The sequence below is a fragment of the Crocodylus siamensis genome, chromosome 14, assembly GCF_052110815.1.
Source record: "Crocodylus siamensis isolate JL-2025a chromosome 14, ASM5211081v1, whole genome shotgun sequence".
In the NCBI taxonomy this organism is placed as follows: domain Eukaryota; kingdom Metazoa; phylum Chordata; order Crocodylia; family Crocodylidae; genus Crocodylus; species Crocodylus siamensis.
In genome coordinates this window covers 639,683-657,629 of record NC_143408.1, presented here as the reverse complement: position 1 = coordinate 657,629, position 17,947 = coordinate 639,683, and the positions used below count along the sequence as shown (strand labels likewise).

The 17,947-nt window shown below is 67.9% G+C and overlaps 2 protein-coding genes across 7 annotated transcripts in view; one reads left to right on the top strand and one right to left on the bottom strand.

Annotated features, from left to right (window-relative positions):
• MAST3 (microtubule associated serine/threonine kinase 3) overlaps positions 1-1,152 on the bottom strand; it is a 34,390-nt gene extending 33,238 nt beyond the window's left edge. The window contains exons 1-2 of one of the 3 annotated variants that reach the window (XM_090026940.1): positions 1,099-1,152; positions 955-986 (exon numbers count right to left, since the gene is read on the bottom strand). In XM_090026940.1, the coding sequence (XP_089883066.1) occupies positions 955-986; positions 1,099-1,137 (71 nt within the window). In that variant the 5' untranslated portion in view covers positions 1,138-1,152. Of the gene's footprint in view, positions 1-543; positions 634-795; positions 915-954; positions 987-1,098 lie in introns of those variants that run through there. The other 2 variants (XM_090026936.1, XM_090026941.1) reach the window with 2 other exon arrangements.
• A 290-nt stretch (positions 1,153-1,442) lies between these two features.
• On the top strand, positions 1,443-13,592 carry IL12RB1 (interleukin 12 receptor subunit beta 1). 4 transcript variants are annotated; one of them, XM_090026949.1, is made up of 13 exons: positions 1,443-2,552; positions 4,361-4,475; positions 4,741-4,910; positions 5,309-5,463; positions 6,282-6,330; positions 6,839-6,949; positions 7,099-7,181; positions 7,512-7,731; positions 8,653-8,823; positions 9,433-9,534; positions 10,010-10,679; positions 10,758-10,839; positions 11,054-11,618. In XM_090026949.1, exons 1-13 carry the CDS (start codon positions 2,507-2,509, stop codon positions 11,486-11,488), a joined length of 2,409 nt encoding a protein of 802 aa, XP_089883075.1. In that variant the 5' UTR covers positions 1,443-2,506; the 3' UTR covers positions 11,489-11,618. The 4 variants fall into 4 exon arrangements, with proteins under 4 accessions (XP_089883075.1, XP_089883074.1, XP_089883076.1 ...); XM_090026948.1 differs by lacking the exon at positions 1,443-2,552 and having other exon boundaries at positions 2,990-4,475; positions 10,051-10,144; positions 10,583-10,679; positions 11,054-13,592; XM_090026950.1 differs by lacking the exon at positions 1,443-2,552 and having other exon boundaries at positions 2,990-4,475; positions 10,010-10,144; positions 10,583-10,679.
• Positions 13,593-17,947: the final 4,355 nt, after the last annotated feature.

Genomic DNA, 17,947 nt, shown 5'->3' with positions numbered 1-17,947 from the left:
CGCACCCCGTCCTGTCCACTCGCTGGAGGAGCCCGCAGCCAGGCTGCCCCCCGCCCCAGCAGAGCGAGGCCGAGGGAGGTGGGGTGCCGTGCCCGGGGCCCTGCAAGCATCCGGTGACTTCAGCCCGGCCAGCCACGGGGCTGGGATCCTCCTGGCACGGCCAGCGAGGTCGCAGCCTCCCTCGGAGCCAGCGCCCGGCCCACACGCGTGCCCACAGACCCACGGGACAGAGCCAGGGGCCTGCACCCACCCCACCTGGGCTGGCTCAGCGCCGGCTGGAAGAGCCCGGGGCACAGAAGGGCAGCGGCCGGAGAGGAGCCGAGGGCTGGCACCACCCTGCCCTGCCGACCGGCCGCGCGGGCTGCGGGCACGGGGAGGAGACAGCCCGGCCCGCGCCGCGGCGGACCTGGGCCTGGGCCTGGGCTGGCGGGACGCAGGGCCCGAGAGCCCGTCCCGCGCCCGAAGGCCGGCGGCCTCCAGCGCCGGGGTGCCGGCAGGCGCGGAGCGGGAGCCCACGCTGCCGGGCCCGCGCGCGGGTCTTACCTCCAGGGGTGCAGGGTTAGTAACGGGCTGCAGGGGCTGCAGGGGCTGCAGGGGCTGGGCAGCGGCGGGCTGCGGCTGCTCGGAGACAGGCTGCAAGGCAAGCGGCGGCGGGCGTGAGCTCCCCGCACGGCCCCGCGCCCCCGCGCCCGGCGCGGCCCGGAGCGGCTCCAGCCCGCCCCCAAACCCATGCCGTCTCCTAGCAACCGCGGCGGCGGCGGCGCCCCGAGCCCCCGCGCCCCGGCCCGCACTCACTCCAAGGTCAAGGCGGGGATTTTCAGCTTGTCCCGCCGCGCTCTCATGGCTGGGGCCGCTCGCGCTCCCGCAGCCCGGCCCGGCCCGGCGGCTCCCGCGGGGGCGGCGCAGCCCCCGCCCCGCACGGCCCCGCCCCGCCCCCCGCCCGCGGGGACTCACGCTCTTCCTCGCCGGGGCAGGCTCAGCTCCTTCTGCAACGAGAGAGGGGAGAGGCCGGGGTCAGCGCCGCCGCCGCCGCCCGCGCGCTCCCCGGCGGAGCCCCGCCGCCGCCGCCGCCGCCGCCGCCGGCCCGGCCGCGCTCACCTGCAGCCCGCGGCGCCGCAGGAGGCCGGGCTCGTCCATGCCCCGCTCGCGCTCCCGCCGCCGAGGCGCCGCGCTGGTGTCGGCGGGCCGTGCCACGGCCGGCCGGACAATGGGGCTCTGTGCCCAGCGCGCCGTGCCACCCGGGCCCGCGTCCCGCTGCCAGGCTCGCCGTGACACCGGCCGCGCCCCGCCCCGGCCCCACTGCCGCTTTTGTTGCGGGCGGGGGCGCGCGGGCTGGCCGGGACGGCCTTGCGCCGGCACCCCCCGTGCTGCCCCGCCTGCCCCACGCGGGCGCGCTCCGCGAAGGCGGCAGGGTCGGGCCGGTCCCGGTCCCGGTCCCGGTCCCGGGCGGTGCAGCGCTGCGGGCCCGCCGTGGAGCAGGGCCTGCCGCCCCGGGCAAGGGCACGGGGCAGGCGGTTCGGGGCCGGTTCTCTTCACGGCTGCCCTTTTCCCACCACTCCCAGATGCCCGACCCCGCCTGCCCCCGCAGTGAGTCACGGCGCCATCCGTGTGGCAGCCCGGGAGTGACACCGAGGGCTGGTGGCAGGAAGGCGAGGGCAGGGTCTTGGGGAGCAGGCCCAGTAACACGCAGGATGGCGCGTGCTCTGGGGTCCTCGTCTCTTCTCGGGTGCAAAGACCTCAGCCCTGAGCAACGGGCTGCTTCTCTGAAATTACCTTGTTGTGTCAGCATGGATCGATCCCTTGACGTCCAAAAAGCAGTGACACAGGGTTGGACCCAAAGCCACCAGCTCAGAAACCCTCCCCAGAAATCTTCCTCTGGCACAAATCCACGTGCATTTGCACATGCACACAAACAGCGCACGCACACGTGCAACTCGGGATGGAAATCAGCAGTGCCATGCAAGCACACAGGGGACAAGTGTGAACAGATGTGCCCTGGCCTGCCCGGCCCACTGACCACAGCCACCCCCTAAGTCAGGAGTCCCCGGACTGGCCGAACCGGCGCAAGTCCCGCCGCACCGAACCAGGGGAGCAGGCGGCCCCCGCCCCGCCCCCGCCCGAGCAGACACTTCTGCTTACCTTGCTCTTCCTGCCCTGCAGCTGCCTGTGGCAAGCTTGTGGCTGGGACAACACTTGCCTGCGTGTCCCGCACAGACATGTGCACACGCCAGCAGGTCTGGCTCTGCTGCTTTCTCTTTTGCTTTTGGTCAGAGCCAGTACACGCCGTCACCTCCTTATCTGCCATCAGCCCCTCCGCCGCCCCGCGGGGCAGCCCTGGCCGCCCCGGGCACGCGCGCGCCAGGCAGCTGTCCGTCGTGCGGCGGGTCCAGAGGCCGCCTGAGACGTGGGCAGGGTCCCGCGCCCGGAGGGCCTGCAGCGGGGCGAGCTGAGCAGGGCCCCGCCGCGCCGGCCCCCAGCCCCTCGCGCGGGAGCGGCTGGAAACACGATGCTGTGGCGCCTGCTGCTGTGGCTGGCCGTACTTCCCCTGAGAGGTGAGTGTTTCTGCGGCACCGACGCCCGGGCGATAGCGAGGGCTTCCCTTCCCACGAGCCCACGCGCCTCGGCCGGGGCCACAAAAGGGGCTTTCTGGGGACGGGGTCGGCCTTAAACAGGCCCGGCTCCGGGCGCCAGGGAGCAGAAGCGGCGCCGGCGGAGAGCCCGGCGGGCTCCGAGCGGGGCCCCGTGCCCGTGCTTCCCTGCCAGGGAGCCCCTGGAGCGTGGCTCGCCCAGAGCACGGGCAGCGCCTCTGGGGCAGGGAGGCTCCTGCGCTGGGCCACCGACATTTGCCGGCCTGAGTCTCCCAGGCTTGGTTCTGTGCCCAGATTCCCAAACCGGGGCCACTGCAGCTGGCCCCCTCCAGACTGACCGCTCTCCCACGCCGCAGCGTGAGCCCGGTGCCCACAGGACCGGGCAGGTGAGCTGTATTTCCTGGAGCGATGATTAGATGTTCCTGTTCCTCTCCTTGCGAGTGCAGTGACGCCGCCCCGCACAGCCCCTTCCAGCAACTCCCCGGTGCCCTGGCGCTCTCACCCCCCGCCCCGTTCGTTGCTGGCAGGAAGAGGCTGTAACCGCAGCGGCCCAGGCCCTAAACACCAGGCTGCGGCCAGACCCCGGGGACAACTCATTCGGAGTGCCCCAGTGACACCCGCCGGCGCTGCGCCGGGAGGGGCCCGAGACCGTGCGCCCGTCCCTGCGAGGTTCGAGGCTGCCATTTCCGTGGGACGAGGCAGAGGTCAGGGGTCGCACGTGAGCCCCGCAGTGAAGGCAGCCTGCTGTCGGGGGCCCTGGCACCGCTTGCGGCTGGGGCTGCCACGTGGCTCCAGCCTCGCTGCCAGGAAGGTGCTGGGCACTGGAGTGGAGGTGTCCCAGCCAAGGGCACCGGGATGAGTCACGGGGGTGCGGAGGCCCTGCCAGGCACAGCAGCACCTTCAACCACACGAGCTTCCTCTTGGGGCTGAGACCTCAGCGGGACTCAGGAGAGAAACGCAGCACCAGCAAGAAGCAGAAAGTCCACTTGTTCTCCTCTCTCAACGCAGCGTGAGCATGCATGCACACATATGCGTGCACACATACGATGCTGCACACCTCTTCCCAAGCACGAGAGTGCTCTCCCTCCTACCCACCTTCTCCCTTGCACCCCCACAGCACACAAACGCAGCCTCTTGTGCACACTTATGCACTAGCATGCATCTCGCTGGCCCCAGGGCTCGTCACCTTTCGAGTGGCAGCAGCCCAGAGCGTGACCTACATCTCTAAGGCTTGAAAACCCCAACACAGGCAAACCTGGAGGCAGATCTGAGCGCACAGCCGAGCTGTGGCTGGCCCAGGCCACAACCTGCGTCCTGTGAGCAGAGGAAGAACGGGGAAAGGCATTGCAAGCGCTCCTCCTGTGCTGGCTTCACCTCTCGGGTGCCAGGCCACACACACGGAGGCTGCCCAGCTCGCTCATCACACGCCAGCTCCGGGTGCGGGAGCAATGGGACCACGTCAGGCCCCCGGCCCAGGCACGGCCTCAGGCCAACCATGAGCGGCGCTGGCTTAGGTGCCCTGCAGGGTATTGCTCTGTGCTGTCAGCTCTCCCCGCAGCTTCCAGACAGCTCGGAGCTCTGTGCACCAGGCGAGCCCTGGGAAAGCCCCAGGACGGTGCTCGCGCGTGCACCCAGAGCACCAGCCGTGTCACAGCCGCACCCCGCGCAGCCCCTCGCCCGGCACCGCCCCGGGCATTCCTGGAACCGCAGCCCGCGGGGCACACGGAGCAGGGAAAAGCAGCTTCGCCCACTTCCTCCATATGTGCCTACAGGCTCTGCAGACCACCCCGACCTGCTCTGCTACCGCAGCTGCAACAGATGCGACCTCCAGTGCGCCTGGAGAGCTACGGTCCCCTCGGGCAATGCCACCTACCGGTTCCAGTACTGGTGAGTACGAGGTGCCAGCAGTGGGCTGGGCAGGGTGGCTGCAGGGCACGTTGCTTCTGTACCCGCAGCATCCGACCCTTTCACACAAGGAGCACCCCCCACGCGTGCAGCCAGAGCTGGCTGCGAGGGCCAGGCTCCAGGCAGGACCAGAGCGCACGAAGGGGGTAGGAGCATGGTGACAGGGCACCCCCGGCACCATGCCGCAGCTCCCGGGCAAAGGAGGGCAAAGGCCTGGCGTTGCAAGGGAGCCGGCTTTCCTCCTCAGCTATCACGGCACAAAGACCTCCTGCACGGCCGTGGGGGCCAGGACCACGCACTACACGCTTCCTTTCCGCAAGCTGTATCTCCTGAAAAACTTCACGGCCTGGGTGGAGTCGGGCAGCGGCGACAGGCCGTGGAGAACCAGGAACGTCACGCTGCAGCTGGAGAATGCCAGTGAGTGTCCGCGAGCCGGCACGGGGCAGCCTGGACCTCGCGGCACGCGCCGGTGGGCGCTGCCTGGGCGGGGAGCAGCGAGGTGCTAGCCGACACCGTGGGGTGGCCAGGCCCTGGGGAGGACATCCTCCTCCTCTTCCTCCTCTGCCATGGCCCCACCAGCCTCCTCTAGCAGGAGGAGCTCGGCGCCCACAGGCCCTTCGTCCTCGGCCCTTTGGCTGGGGAGAGGGAGGGGGAGGAAATGAGGCATTTCTTGTGCTGTGGCCACATGCCCCCAGGGAGTGGGCACGCATGCACAAGCATACATGTGCACAAGCCCCTTCTGACCCTCCTGGGCCTGTGCTCCCCCCTGCCCATCTCAAACCCCACAGCTGCCTAAGGCTGCGGTGTCATTCCAGTTAAACTGGACCCTCCCCACAACAAGATCAGCTTCTCCAGGGCCAACGGCACGCTGAGGCTGCAGCTGCCCCGGGCTGAGGAAAGGGCAGGCAAGGCTGTGGTGCTGCAGCGGGAGGTGCGGCACCGGCAGGGGAAGGACACCACGTGGACGCTGGTGAGTTCAAGGGATGCACTGAGCCACCCCCGAGGGGTTTAAGCTGGGCAGGAGGGACGTGGCTGCAGGGGCAGCCGCCGCCTTGCTCCTGCCTGTTGTAGTGTGCATGCACATGCACAAGCACACACACTCATGTGCACATGTGCCCACGTGCCCACCCTGCTCTGGGGAGGGCACTGGTCAGTGAAGCCAGGAGCCACCAGCCATGCGGTCACTGCGGTTCTGCAGGTGCAGGTCACACGCCCACCCCAGCGCCTCGGGGCCCGGTGCCGTGCAGCCCCCGGCCTGGCTGCTCTGTTGCATGGCACAGTCACCCATGTGCACCAGCCCTGGGTTACGATGTCGTCGCAACAGGACCAGAGCCCAATTTGCAGGGACCGTGCAGGAAAGGGGCCCCGGGCGACAACCATCAGCCTAAAGCACCCTGGGCATCCGCTGCCAACTCAACTAGTCTCCCACGCGTGGCAGTGACGCTGCCCCAGCCCCACGCGGGTGCGACCCCCGCCAAGGGCAGGCCGCAGCTCCGACCCCCATGCCCTGCGTCAGCACCAGCCGTGCCCCCCCGTGCTGCTACCAGTCTGCCATCCCCCGCTCACATCCACCTGGCCAGGCCGTGCCAGCAATTCCCTCCCCACGTACCCCAGGGCTCGCTCACAGGTGCTCTCCTCCTGCACCAAGACCAGCGCCATTCAGACGGGGGCGGGGACTGGGACCTCGGTCCTCCTGCAGGGCTGTGTCCTGCTGCCAGTACCCTGCACGGTGGTGCTGTGTGCGGTGCCCAGGTTGCTCCGCTCAAGGCTTGTCTGCTCTCTTTGCAGGTGGAGTGCGAGACGCAGGCGGATGACAAGAAGAGCGAGGATGAGGCAGGTGGGTCTGGGCTGTGCCCCGAGGCACGTTCAGTTCTGCACAAGCTCCTGGGCCCAGCGGTGCAGGGAGCACCGAGGGGGGAGCAAGGGGACACCCTGATCTACCGCAGCTCCAGGGCAGAGGCTCCTAGCCTGCCTCAGCACCCCATCGCTCCTCCCTGCAGGGACCCGACTTGCACGGCTGCCCCCACCTCCCCGAGCCTCAATGCCTGCCCCACAGGGCTCTTGGCTGCACGCGACAGCCGCGGCAGAGCCCTCATTCTGTGGGGACGCCTGCCCATGGGACCACGTGGTCCTCCCCTCCCCTCCCCACACCCCGACGGGCAGCCCAGCCCCAATCCACAGCGAGTCGCTCCTTCCCTCTCACGGTGGGCTGGAGCTTGGCCAAATCCGAGGACACAGCAGTGTCCCCAGGGCAGGCACCCAAGATCTCTAGGATGCCCCGGCCTGGTCTCAGCTGAGGGCTCAGGTCAGCTCGCAGCTCAGCCCCCGCTGCCTTGGCTCCCTAGTGACCTGCGACCTGGGGCAGACGGCCGCCCTCGAGCTGCAGATCCGGCACAAGATGCTGCACTGGAGCAGCACCTGGAGCGACTGGAGCCAAATCATCCTCGTCCCTGCAGGTGAGGGCAGCAGGACCTGCCCTGCAAGCACTGGGTCCTGGCTTCAAGCACCTCCCAGTCATGCCCAGCGCGGTGTGCGTGGGCAGGAGCACAGTGGGCAGGGCCTCGCCAGGACCAGCACGTGGCCCACGTCACCACTTCCTTTCCAGAAATCGTTGAGAGGCCCAGGGCGAGTTACACGCTGGGAAGACTGGGCCAGAGTGGACAGAGGAACCTGACCCTGCAATGGCAGGTACCGTGGCCTCCTGGGCCTGTGCCTGCTGGCAAGCGTGGTTGGCTCGGGGGTCCATTCCCCGTGGTCCCTGGCACTGCGGGAAGGGGAGCCTGAGCCTTGCTTTAAGCACTTGATGATGGGGCTGTTGCCTCAGGCACCCTCCCTCCACCATGCCAGCTGCCATGACAGGTACTCGGGGGCCCCGACCTCCCAGGGCCACAACGCAATCACCTGGGGGGGTGGCCCCAGTGAGAGCAGCTCCCAACAACTGAGCAGACCAGGGAGCCTGGCAGCCGGGATGCCGCGTGGCTCAGGGGCGCCTGCTAATGCCCCTTCCGACTGCCCCAGAAAGCCAGTGAGGAGCAAGGCAACGTCACCTACACCGTGGCCGTCCGCATGCTGACGTGTGGCTGCGGGGAGCCCATGGACGAGATCAGCCTCCAGAAGGACGTGGCGGAGCTGAACCTGGCTCTCTCGGGGGCGGAGCACAGCATCTCGCTGAGCGCGGCCAATGCAGCTGGTTACGGGCCCGCTTGGACACGCCACATCCCACCAGACTCAGACACAGGTACAGGGACCCTGTCGCCCTCCCCTGCCTCAGGGCACCTCCCAGGACCACTGCTGCCTCCGCCGTGGGGAAGTGGGGGCAGAGCAGTCCTCTGTCAGGCTCTAAGGGACAGTTTCCTCAAGTTACTTCCCCCTCTGGCACCAGAATGCATACGTGTGCGTGCATGTGCATGCACACACGCCTGCCCCCTGCTTGGTGTCAGACCCCGACTCCACACGGAGCCCAATGGACTAGTGAGACAACGGTCCAATTGCTCGGGATCCAGTTGCTCAGGGAGCAAACACCAGCACACGCTGCCAGACAACAGCTTTATTCAGAATGGAGACCACTTCAGGCGAGCTCCCAAAAACCCAACAAACCGGGGAGCAGCAGCGAACATTATTTCTTTTCCCGTTTATACACCTTGGCTCATACTCATTAACATTTTCTCCACCTTTGCCCCTCCTTCGTTCCACCATATTCCCTCCTATCTCAAGCTCCGCCTCTGTTTACTGTTTACTTCGTTAGCGTGGAATTACCTATGCGTTTCATTCATTTAGGTGTCTTTTTGCTATGAGCACGTGCTCAAGACCGTGATCGGAGAAGTCTGGGGACACTTGCTGTTTCTTGCTGATTTCAGCACCATCTCCAAGGTCTTGCTTCTGCTTTATCTCCTGACAATAGCTGGTGGCCTGCATCTTGTTGTCCTTACACAACGAATCAGATATCCTGCACACTACCACACTGTTAGAAAACTGCTTGCCTAAGCATCTTGCACTGTTACTTGCAATATATCATTCTGCCTTGTGGTCAGCAGCTTTACTGAGCCACAGGTTAAAGCCTTTATTCACCTGCAAATCCAGTGCTGTCCAAGATCCAAATATTGTCAGCCTGACACTTGGCACCGGCTGTGCTGAGACAGCTGCCTGTGTCGCCCCCCAGAGATCCGCTTCCTGGCTGTCAGCACGGCCGGCGCCAACACCACGGTGCAGTGGGCAGCAAAGGCCAACGGCACCTTCTACTGCCTTGAGAAGCAGCCGCTGGGAGATGCCAGGAGGCCTGCGGCTTGCATCCAGAAACCCTTCGTGGAGACGGGCACGTACACGGAGACAGGTAGCAAGGCCATCTTCCTCCTTGCCACTTTCCTGTGGCCTGGCTCTCTCCCCGGCCCCCTTCGCAGTTAAAGGGTCGAGAAGGGCTGCATCCAAACAGGGTTCAAATTACAGGGGACTTTGGGAGGGCCGAGCCCTCCCATAAGAAAGTCCCCCTGTAAGATTTGAAAATCATAACCTTGCGGGGTCTGCGATTTTATTAAGGCATTGTGAAGGGCAGACCAATTTTTTTTGCAGACTCCCTCAAGAGTCAAAGTGTAATTCAAACCCTGCATCCAAAGTCTGGGGGGTTGGAGGGAGCACTCAGGATGCACCCGGGCAGCCTGTGCTAGGCAAGGGCAAAGCTTCGGTGCGGGGCACCGTCTCCAGGTTTCCTAGCCCAGGTCGTGACTCGGCCATGGCAGTGTTGTGACTTGTGCTGTCACAGCTTTTACTTGTGCCAAAACCTGTCAAATCCCAGAAAACGGGGAAAAAAACCTGGTTGGAAGGTGCAGCCAGAGCCACCGTCTTGGCCGTGCCCTGGGGCAGCCTGGCACGTGCTGCTGGGTCACGGTTTAGGCGCTTGTGGCACATCCGCCAGGGTGGTAATGTCTCCGGGTGTGCACTCCAGGTGTGCTGGAGCCCAGGCGGTGGTACCGGATCGCCGTTCACGGCCAGGGACCCGGGCACAGCTGGGCCACGTTCGCTGCCACGTACCACTTCACGGGAACTGGTGAGTAGTTGAGCGCAGGGAGGCACCGGCCAAGTCCTGCAGCGACAACGGGGCAGCTCTGAGAAAGGCGCACGAGAGGAGGGGAGGCTGCCGGCCCCAGCCCAAGCGGCTGTGGGGGGCCCGTCAGGGCACTGCTCTGCCGGACCTCCCGCACGCCCTCGGCTGGCAGGGGCAGACGCCCCTCCCTGTGCCCGTGAAACACCGATGGCACCAGGCCCTTCCTGCCCCCGAGGCGCAGGCAGGCGCGCCGCCAGCTGCTGCCGTTCCCCTTTCCGCAGCAGCCCTGGACGGGCCGAGCGCAGGGCAAAGGGCAGCAACGTGGGCGAGGGCGGGCGGAGAGAGGGAGCCCACGGCCCGTGCAGGTGTGGCCGGTGCTGCGGTGGGGAGGAGTTGCAGGAGAGCTGGGGCTGAAGGGGGCTGCACCCGGGGCCGGGAGGGGTTTCCTGAAGCTCACAGCTCGCTGCCGTCTGAGCAGATCGTGAAGCAAACGCCCTGGCGACGCGCTTCACCCTCCAGGGCCTGCAGCCCGGCACCGTGCACCGAGCAGGGATCCAGGCCGGCGCAGCTGGGACCAGCCGGCCGCAGCCCCCGTCCAGAACCCAGGAGCTCGGTAATGGCCCAGGCGCCTTCCCTGCCCGGGCTCGTCTCGGGGGGGCTGACGCAGGCTTCCACCCCCACGTCTCCGCAATCCAGGACGTGGGGCAGACGCACGCAGGGATGCGAGCCACCCCCTCCCCGCGCTTCTCCCACGAGCCTGGTGTAAACTGCACACCCGCAGAGCCCAGGACCCTGCCTTGGGCTCCCAGCGCCTTTCCCTGGGGGGGAGACGCCCGCTGGGATGCGCTGGGCGCTCGGGCAGCGGGAGCAGTCTCGCTGCCCGTTAGCCACAGTCCTGAGGTCATGCCAGGGGCCGGCCTCGGAGGCCGCAGGGGCCCGGGACGTGGCGATGATTGCACCAGCTCGTACGGGGCCGCGGGCCCCGGCAGACGCTCGCACGTGGTCCTGAGGCCCCCGGCGGTCTCCGAGCGCAGCCTGTGCTTGCCCCCAGCCCCCCCGCTGCCGGCGGCGAAGGCCAGCTTCCGGTTCCTGGCCGTCTTCGTGGTCGTCCCTCTCTCGGCCGTGCTCTACCGGGTCGCCAGGAAGAGGTGAGCGCGCGGGCAGCCCCCGTCCCCCGCCCCCAGCGCACGGCTGCCCATTAACCACCCGCTGCAAATGTTTCCCAGGGCCAAGACCCTGCTCTGCCCGCTGCTGCCCAAGCCAGGGAGCAGCGAAGCCCTCAAGTTCCCAGCTCCCGAGACGAGCCAGGTGAGCCTCCGCCCGCATCTGGCCCTCCGAGGATGGCAGGGCGGCTGGAGGGGGTGGGGGGAGGGCGGGTCGAGGCTCCCGGCAGCTGGAGCACGAGCACCGGGACCTCGTGCTCCAGGAAGGGGCCCGGGACCATGCAGCGTCTCCCCGGTGTGTGTCGGGGCGCCGCGAGGCGGCTCCCCCCGCGTGCTCAGCACCTGCCCCGTCCCTGCAGGCGAAGCCACAGCTGGGCTTTGTGGAGCCCTCGGAAAACATCAGCCCCGTGGAGCTGCTGGTGACCGAGCTGGTCTGGGACAAGGAGGTGCCCGAGGCGAGCACGGAGACCTGCTCGCTGCTGCGCTGCGCCGCGGCCGACGACCCGGCGGAGACGCCGCCGGCCAAGGAGGGGCGGGCGGGCAGCGAGACCGAGCTGCCCTTCGAGTACCGGCGGCAGGAGCTCCTGCCCGGCATGGGAGAGGCGCAGGAAGACCGTGCCGGGGGCTGCGGTCAGAGCAGCCCTGGGGACGAGGTCCTGGGCTGCTCTCAGCCCCCTCCGGCGGGGGGCTCGGCCCTGGAGGCCGCGGGGCCCCCTCAGCCTCTGGTGCCGCTGTCCTTGCTGCTCTCAGACAAGCCCGTTACCATCAAGAACGGCGGGAGCCTCGAGCTCTGACGCGAGGAGGCCGCACTGCCCTAAGCGCTGGGCACTGGGGAGACGGAGGGGCCCAGCCTGCCAGGGCCTGGCCAGGGCCGAGCGCCCTGGCGCGGGGCCGTGCTGCCGCGAGCCGCCTCGGGGCAGGAGGGAGAGCAGACTCCGCATGCCACGGCCGCTGTCTCGGGCACGCAACCCCGGCGGGTCCGGGCCTGCTGCTCGAACGCACGGGGCTTTCCTGGGCACGGGGCCACGGGCAGACATTAAACGCACGTCCACAGATGCATACTCTCCTCTCTGCGCGCCCCGCCCCTGCTCATCACCGCAGAGACCTGGGCTGTTCCTGGGCCGGAGGCGCGAGATGAGAGGAGCACGCGGAAGCCCAGCAAGAAACCTTTAGCAAGACAGGCCACAACCCTCCCTGCTCCCCAGAGGGTCCAGCTGCCACCCGCCGTGCCAGGCCCTTTCCTTGCACACACCCAGCACGCGCGGAAACCCCGAACGCTCCTGGGCCTGGGCTCTGCGTGTCGGCCTCCTGCCTGCCCACGCCAAACCCTGTCCCTGCAGGGCGCAGCGCTCGGGAGGGCTGGCACTGCCAGTGCGGGACCAGCAGGGCCTGTGCGGTCAGACCTCGCTGCAGCCCCCGGGCAGGGAGCACAGCCGCACGCGCAGGAAGGCGCAATGCCTCCGCCCAGAGCCCCTGCCCGCTGCCAGCCCAGGCTCCTGGGAGTACCCAGCGTCGGGGTGAGGAGGCTGCGGGTTTAGGATGAAACCGAAACGAGCTCCGAAGAGCGAGGGCCGTGCACTGTGGCCTCAGAGACGCGCTGCCTTTCCTGGAAGCCGCGCGCTCTGGCCCCAGCGAGGTGGTGCCTCTCCTGGGCCGGCTGCGAGCGTCTGCAGTGCGAGAGTTTCCCTCAGGGGAAACTGAGGCCGGGCACGTCTCAGCGATGGCCTCAAGACCTTAGCCGGACGTGCTCAGCGGGGCCTCGAGCAGGGAGCCCTCGGCTCCCCGCAAACCCGCCGACGGCAGTCACAGCGGTGCTGCCTTGGAGCACCCAGGCTGGCACGGGCGCGGGGGCGGGGGCGTGCACGCGGCTTGGCTCCAGGCTCAGGGCGGCCACACACAAGGGCTTTGTTGGAAGAACAGAGAGATTGTGTCTGCGCTCAGAGCTTCCTGGGGGCGCGGGGGCAACTAGCCCTTGGGACGAGATCTCCGTGGGCCAAACCACATTGCGCTGCCAACACGAGGCAGTCGTATTGCAGTGCAGCCAGGTCAGGAACTGCCCGACGGTGCAAGCTGGCCTGGGCCTCTCGCTCTTCCCCAGCGGGGTCTGGGCCGCGGACCGTTGCGTTCTTCGCTTCAGGGGGCCTGGAGGCAGAAATGCTCCCAGCCCCGCAGCTCCGCGAGCACGGCCCCAGCACGCGACGGGGCAGCTCCAGACAGGGCCGGAGGCATCGCCCGCCTGGGGCACGAGAGTTTCAGCCTTGCTCGTTCCCTCCCACCACAGCTCGCCGGGGCCTCTGCTCTTCTCAGCTCCCGTGACTGAATTAGGGCATCTTCTGTGGCAAGGGGGCAGGGGCACGACGGAGCCGCAGCGCGGCCGGGCGTGACGGGGGAGAGCTGCCTCCCCGAGCCCAGGCAGGCGCTGCGGCGCGGCTCGCACCCACGCGCCGAGATCTCAGCTGCAGCGGCAAGTTCAGAAACCTATCAGCGCGCCGTCATCTCCTCGCTTCCTGGCGTGACACCGAGATAAACTGCTCGCTTTCTCACTGCTTCTCCGAGGCCTTTCAGTGCAGAGCTGCCATCGGCAGTCACTTGCCCTGATTTCCACCCCCGCCCCGCCCACGGTTTCTGAGCTCGAGAACCGCGCGTCTCCCCTCGGGGACTGGGAGCTGCTTCTGCCCGAGCCGCGGCGTGGCACTCAGTCAGGCTGGCACAAGGGACCCTTTGGGCAGCCCCGAAGCCCGGCACCTTGGGGCAGGAGCGGGGCGGCTCGCTTGCCCCTCGGCAGCGCGTGCTTAGTGCAGAAGTGAAGCATTGTCAATCCAGCGACCTCCGGGGCGCTCGGGGGCCCAAATGCAGCTACCGAGAGCCGCAGCGGCGCCAGCAGGGACAGACGGCGTGTCCACGCAGCAGAGATGTGCAACGAGCCAGGTCCACCCCTGCAAGCTGGGCACCGATTCCCCCCGCCCAAAGGGAAGGACGCTGCCCCTGGAAGAAGCCGCCCTGTGGCACCCAGCACCCACAGGCAGCCTTCGTCCAGAGCCCGGGCAGGCGCGGGTCTGCGCTCGGGATGCCACGGCTGTCGCCCGCCTGCCTCCTCCAGCCTGTTCCCCAGGGCCTTGCAAACACCTCCTGCAGGAACTGCCCCGGCTGCGTTACCGGGCCTGCGGGGGTCAGAGCCGGCAGGCCTCCCACCGGGGAACCTCTGCAGGGGCTGACGGTTCAAGTGAGCGCGGGCTGGGCCTCCGGCGCCTGCGGACGGAGCCAGGTCCTCCCAGCCGAGAGCCTGGACGCAGGCCCCGGGCAGATGTAGGACAGGGACAAAGGCAGTGGAGAGCAGGGTGTCAGCGTGTGCCAAGCAGCAAAACCTCACTTGTTTACCAAGAGATAAACATCAAGAAGCGCGGAGCTGAAAGTACCGCAAAAGCGGCAGCGCCACGCCTCTGCGCAGGCAGCCCACGGAGCATCTGTCGCGGACGCCCCAAGCTGCTGCCGCCCCTGCCTCCGCTTTCGGCAGCCTGGCCGTCACCCGCTCCCCGCGAGCCCCCGCTGCCAGCACCCTGCAGAAAGCCCCGCTCCGTCCTCCGGCCCTGCTTGGGAGACCAGCTGTGGTGCGCCGCGTCTGCGCCGGCTCGGAGCTTCGCGGTGTCGTCCCGGTCGGGACGCAGGTTTGCACGTGCTGTTACCGCTTCCGCGAGCCTCTACGGGAAAGGGAAAGAAAACAAACCAGCTCCTCCGAGTCCTGCCGGATGCAGCCGCGAGCTCGGCTCCCGCGTCCCCCCACGGAGCAAGTCCACCGCTCTGCCCTCGGTCCCCCCTCCTGCCCAGGGGAGCCGGCGACCCTCCCCGTCTTGTCACCGCAGCGCAGAACCGTCACCCGCGCCAAGTCCCATCCCTTGTCATCAGGCGATCCCAGAGCCACCGGCCCTCCGCCCCCCGCTGCCCTGGATGTCGGGGCACTTGCGAACGGTGCAGGGGAGACGCAGGCGAGGGGTGGGCGAGCCTCTCGAGAACAGGCTCTCGTGTCCCTGCCGCACACGGGCCGTTAGCAGGGGAGAGCCAGGCCGAGGCACAGAGATGAGCGGAGCAACCAGCTCCCCTCGCCTGCTTGAAGTGCAGCGGGTCACTAGCGTGGAGGGCGCCGTCCTCCTGGCGCCCCAGGGCAGCCCGCCACGTGCTGTGGAAGGCGCGTGCTGGCAGCTGGAGGATCACGCCCGGGAGGGCCAAGACCAGAAACTCCTCTGCGGGACCACGCGTTGCCCGGAGGCCCCTGACACCGCTGCTCTCAGGCACTGTCCTAGGGTTATCTGCCCTGGGGCGGGCACCATGCCCTCCAGCTTCTCCACGGCCACGTCTGGAAGCTGGACGCCTGCACCCGGTTCAAGCACGCCGGCCTCCGTGACCTCCGCAACACAACATCCTTCTTGCCTCCTGGGCTTTCGTGCGGTGGGGGGGAGCAGCAGGGGCCGGCTGCGGTTCGATGCTCCTCGGCTATGCCACACGATGGCACCAGAGGCGCGCGGTGTGCGCGGGCCAGAGCTCCGGCCTGTCCGCGGGGCCCCGAGCCTGGGACCAGGAGGGCCGTTCGCAGCCTGGGCGACGTGCTACTCCTCAGTGGGGCACCCCGGCAGGATGTGACAGGCGAAGCTCTGCGCTTTGCGCCCTCAGCCGGCGGAGCTGCAGCCCCCGTGCAGGGGGAGCCTTGGGAAAGCAGCGCAGGGCTGCCCCAGCCTTGCAACAAGGTTGGCACGGCACAGCACGGGGACTCAACAGCAAGGCCACGACCCCATTTCTGCAGCTTATGCAGAAGCACCAGCTCCGGCTCCGCAGGGCCCTGCCCAGAGAGCCCCGGGCTCCATCGTCCGCGCCGGCCCTGCCACGGGCGCGCAGCCTGCACCGTGCAAGGCAACGCAACGGGGCCTCGGCTCGCAGCAGGCATGGGGAGACCGCGTCCTGGGCCGTGCTGCAAGTGTCCCTTGCCCTGCCCTGGCCCCGCGCGCGTGGGCAGCCCTCCCAGACCCCTGACCGTGGCCACCACCGTTGCAGCTCAGCGACAGGTTTTCAACAGTGTTTTTACAGGTTGCCCTTCCTGGTTTCCCAGCTGCCTGCATGGCCCCCGCGCGGCCAGCGAGCACAGCCGGGAGAGAGGCTGTTAACCGCGTTACATGTCAGCCTTCCTGACAAACACCCGTGCCTGGTTTCCCCGGGCAACAGCTCGCTCCGCGCAGCCCGACAGCACGCCGGCACCGAGCTCCCGGCCCGTCGCAGCCACGCGCGCGGCTGCCAGGGCGCGGGCGCGAGACCACGACCACGACCGAGCCAGCCTGGCCCGGCTGCCGTCCGAGCCGACACCCGCGCCTGGCCCGGCTGGCCGCGTGCTTCGTGCCTCAGTTTCCCTAGCCGCGAGGCCGATGCCACGAGGCTCCCCCGGCACGGGGGCTGGCCGATACACGCCCTGGTGCTGCGGTAGCGCCGCGGGACGCTCTCGGGGACGAGTTACTTGTGGCCGTCGGCCGATTGTTTACCTCGAAAAGCGAAGGGGCTGGGAACACGACACGCCTGTGAGCGCGCAGCGGGCGGGGGTGCAGGGCACACGGCCCCTGTTTGTGTCTCGGGGTTATATTTGCCTTGTTTATGCCGTGGCGGATTCCTAGAACTGGGGGCGAGGCGGCCGTTCCCACCCGCCCTGCTCCATAGCTCAGCACTTTCACAGCTGTCCGGACACGCGATAGCCGGCAGCGAGGAAGCACAGGCCCGGGAGGGGAGAGGCCGCGGCGGCCTTCCAGCTGGCGGGCTCATTCCTGGGAGAGGGCAAATGGTATCGCTCTCGCATCACCACCGCGCACACCTGGCGAACAGCTGGGGCCACTCGGTACGAGGGTGGTGCCCACCAGCGGCTGGGGTCTGCAGCCCAGGAGCGGGCCGGAGAGCCCACGCAGCCGCCCCGGGGCAGGGGCAAGGAGGCAGCGGGACCGCGCAGGGCACAGCGACGACTACCGCCCGCGCGTGGGCACACAGCGCACCCCGGGCGATGGCTCCGCTCAGGCCACCACGAGTCCTTCCAGGCGCAGACACGGCCGCCGCCTGCCTCTCGAAGCCTCCACGCCCTGCAGCTGAACCCTGCCAGCTCTGCCTCCATCTCGCCTGGCGCTTTCCAGGCTCAAAACCACAAAGCCGTTGCGTTTACGGCCAAAATTGCCGTTGGGTGTTGATGAGTCACGGGGCGGCTGCTGGCACTGGACACGGAGGGCACCTGCTGCCAAACCCGATGCAAGCCCAGGGGTCAAGGGCTGTGCAGTGGCTGTGTCGGACGAGGGGGCTGGGGGTGCAGGAGACACGAACCCCGCACACGCCTCCCGGACCCGGCATCTAAAACTCAGCCCCGGGCCCTGCCAGGCCCCGAATGCTGCCCAGCGCCAGGCGTGCTGGAGTGGCCCACGGGATCCGGGCACGGGCGGGGAAGTCGGAGCAGCCCCGCGGGAGGACGGGCGTCGCTCGCACCTTGTCTGCACAAGCCGGCTCGATCTGGAGACTTTGCTCGGTGACGCGTCCCAGCGGCAATCCCCCGTCTTGTCACCGTCGCGCTTTGTCCAGCCTCGGCCTCCGGCCCTCGGCCTCCTTGCGGTCCTCCGTCTAAGAAGTGTCAGCACCCGCTTCTTTCCGGTTTCTCCTCAGGAAGGTGCTTGCCCACGAATCAACCCCCGTCTTGCGTGGCTATGTGGACACAGCTCGTGAAGTCCTCGTGCCAAGGCAGGTTTTCCAGTCCTTTGAATTGTTCTGCGGCTCCTTTCTGCTCCGCTTTACCGTGCGACACGCGGGACTGGCAGCACCCCGGCACGGCCCGGAGACAAGTCCCCTCCCGCGATCTCGCTCACGCCTCGCGGCACCGTGGCCCCCGCGCGGCCGGCAGTCCTGGGCGTAGGCGCAGCTCCCCATCCTGGAGGCACGGCCCACGCTCTTTGCTGACCCATCGCTAACTTTGGACTTGGATGTATTGATACCTCATTGCATTAGACCGGACCCAGCTTACCGATCAGGCCGTATCCTTCCACATGGCAGCCCTGATGTCACATTTTACGCTAGGGCCTTTACCACCTGTGACCTCCTACTTCCTTCCACATAACGGAGATGTTTGAATAGCACCAGGCCTGCTACCAAACCCCGCAGACCTCCGCTTAAAACATCCCTGGGTGGCCACCCGCTGACAGCCACTTTGAAAGCTGTCGGTGAGCTAGGTCTTTAACTGAGTTGACATT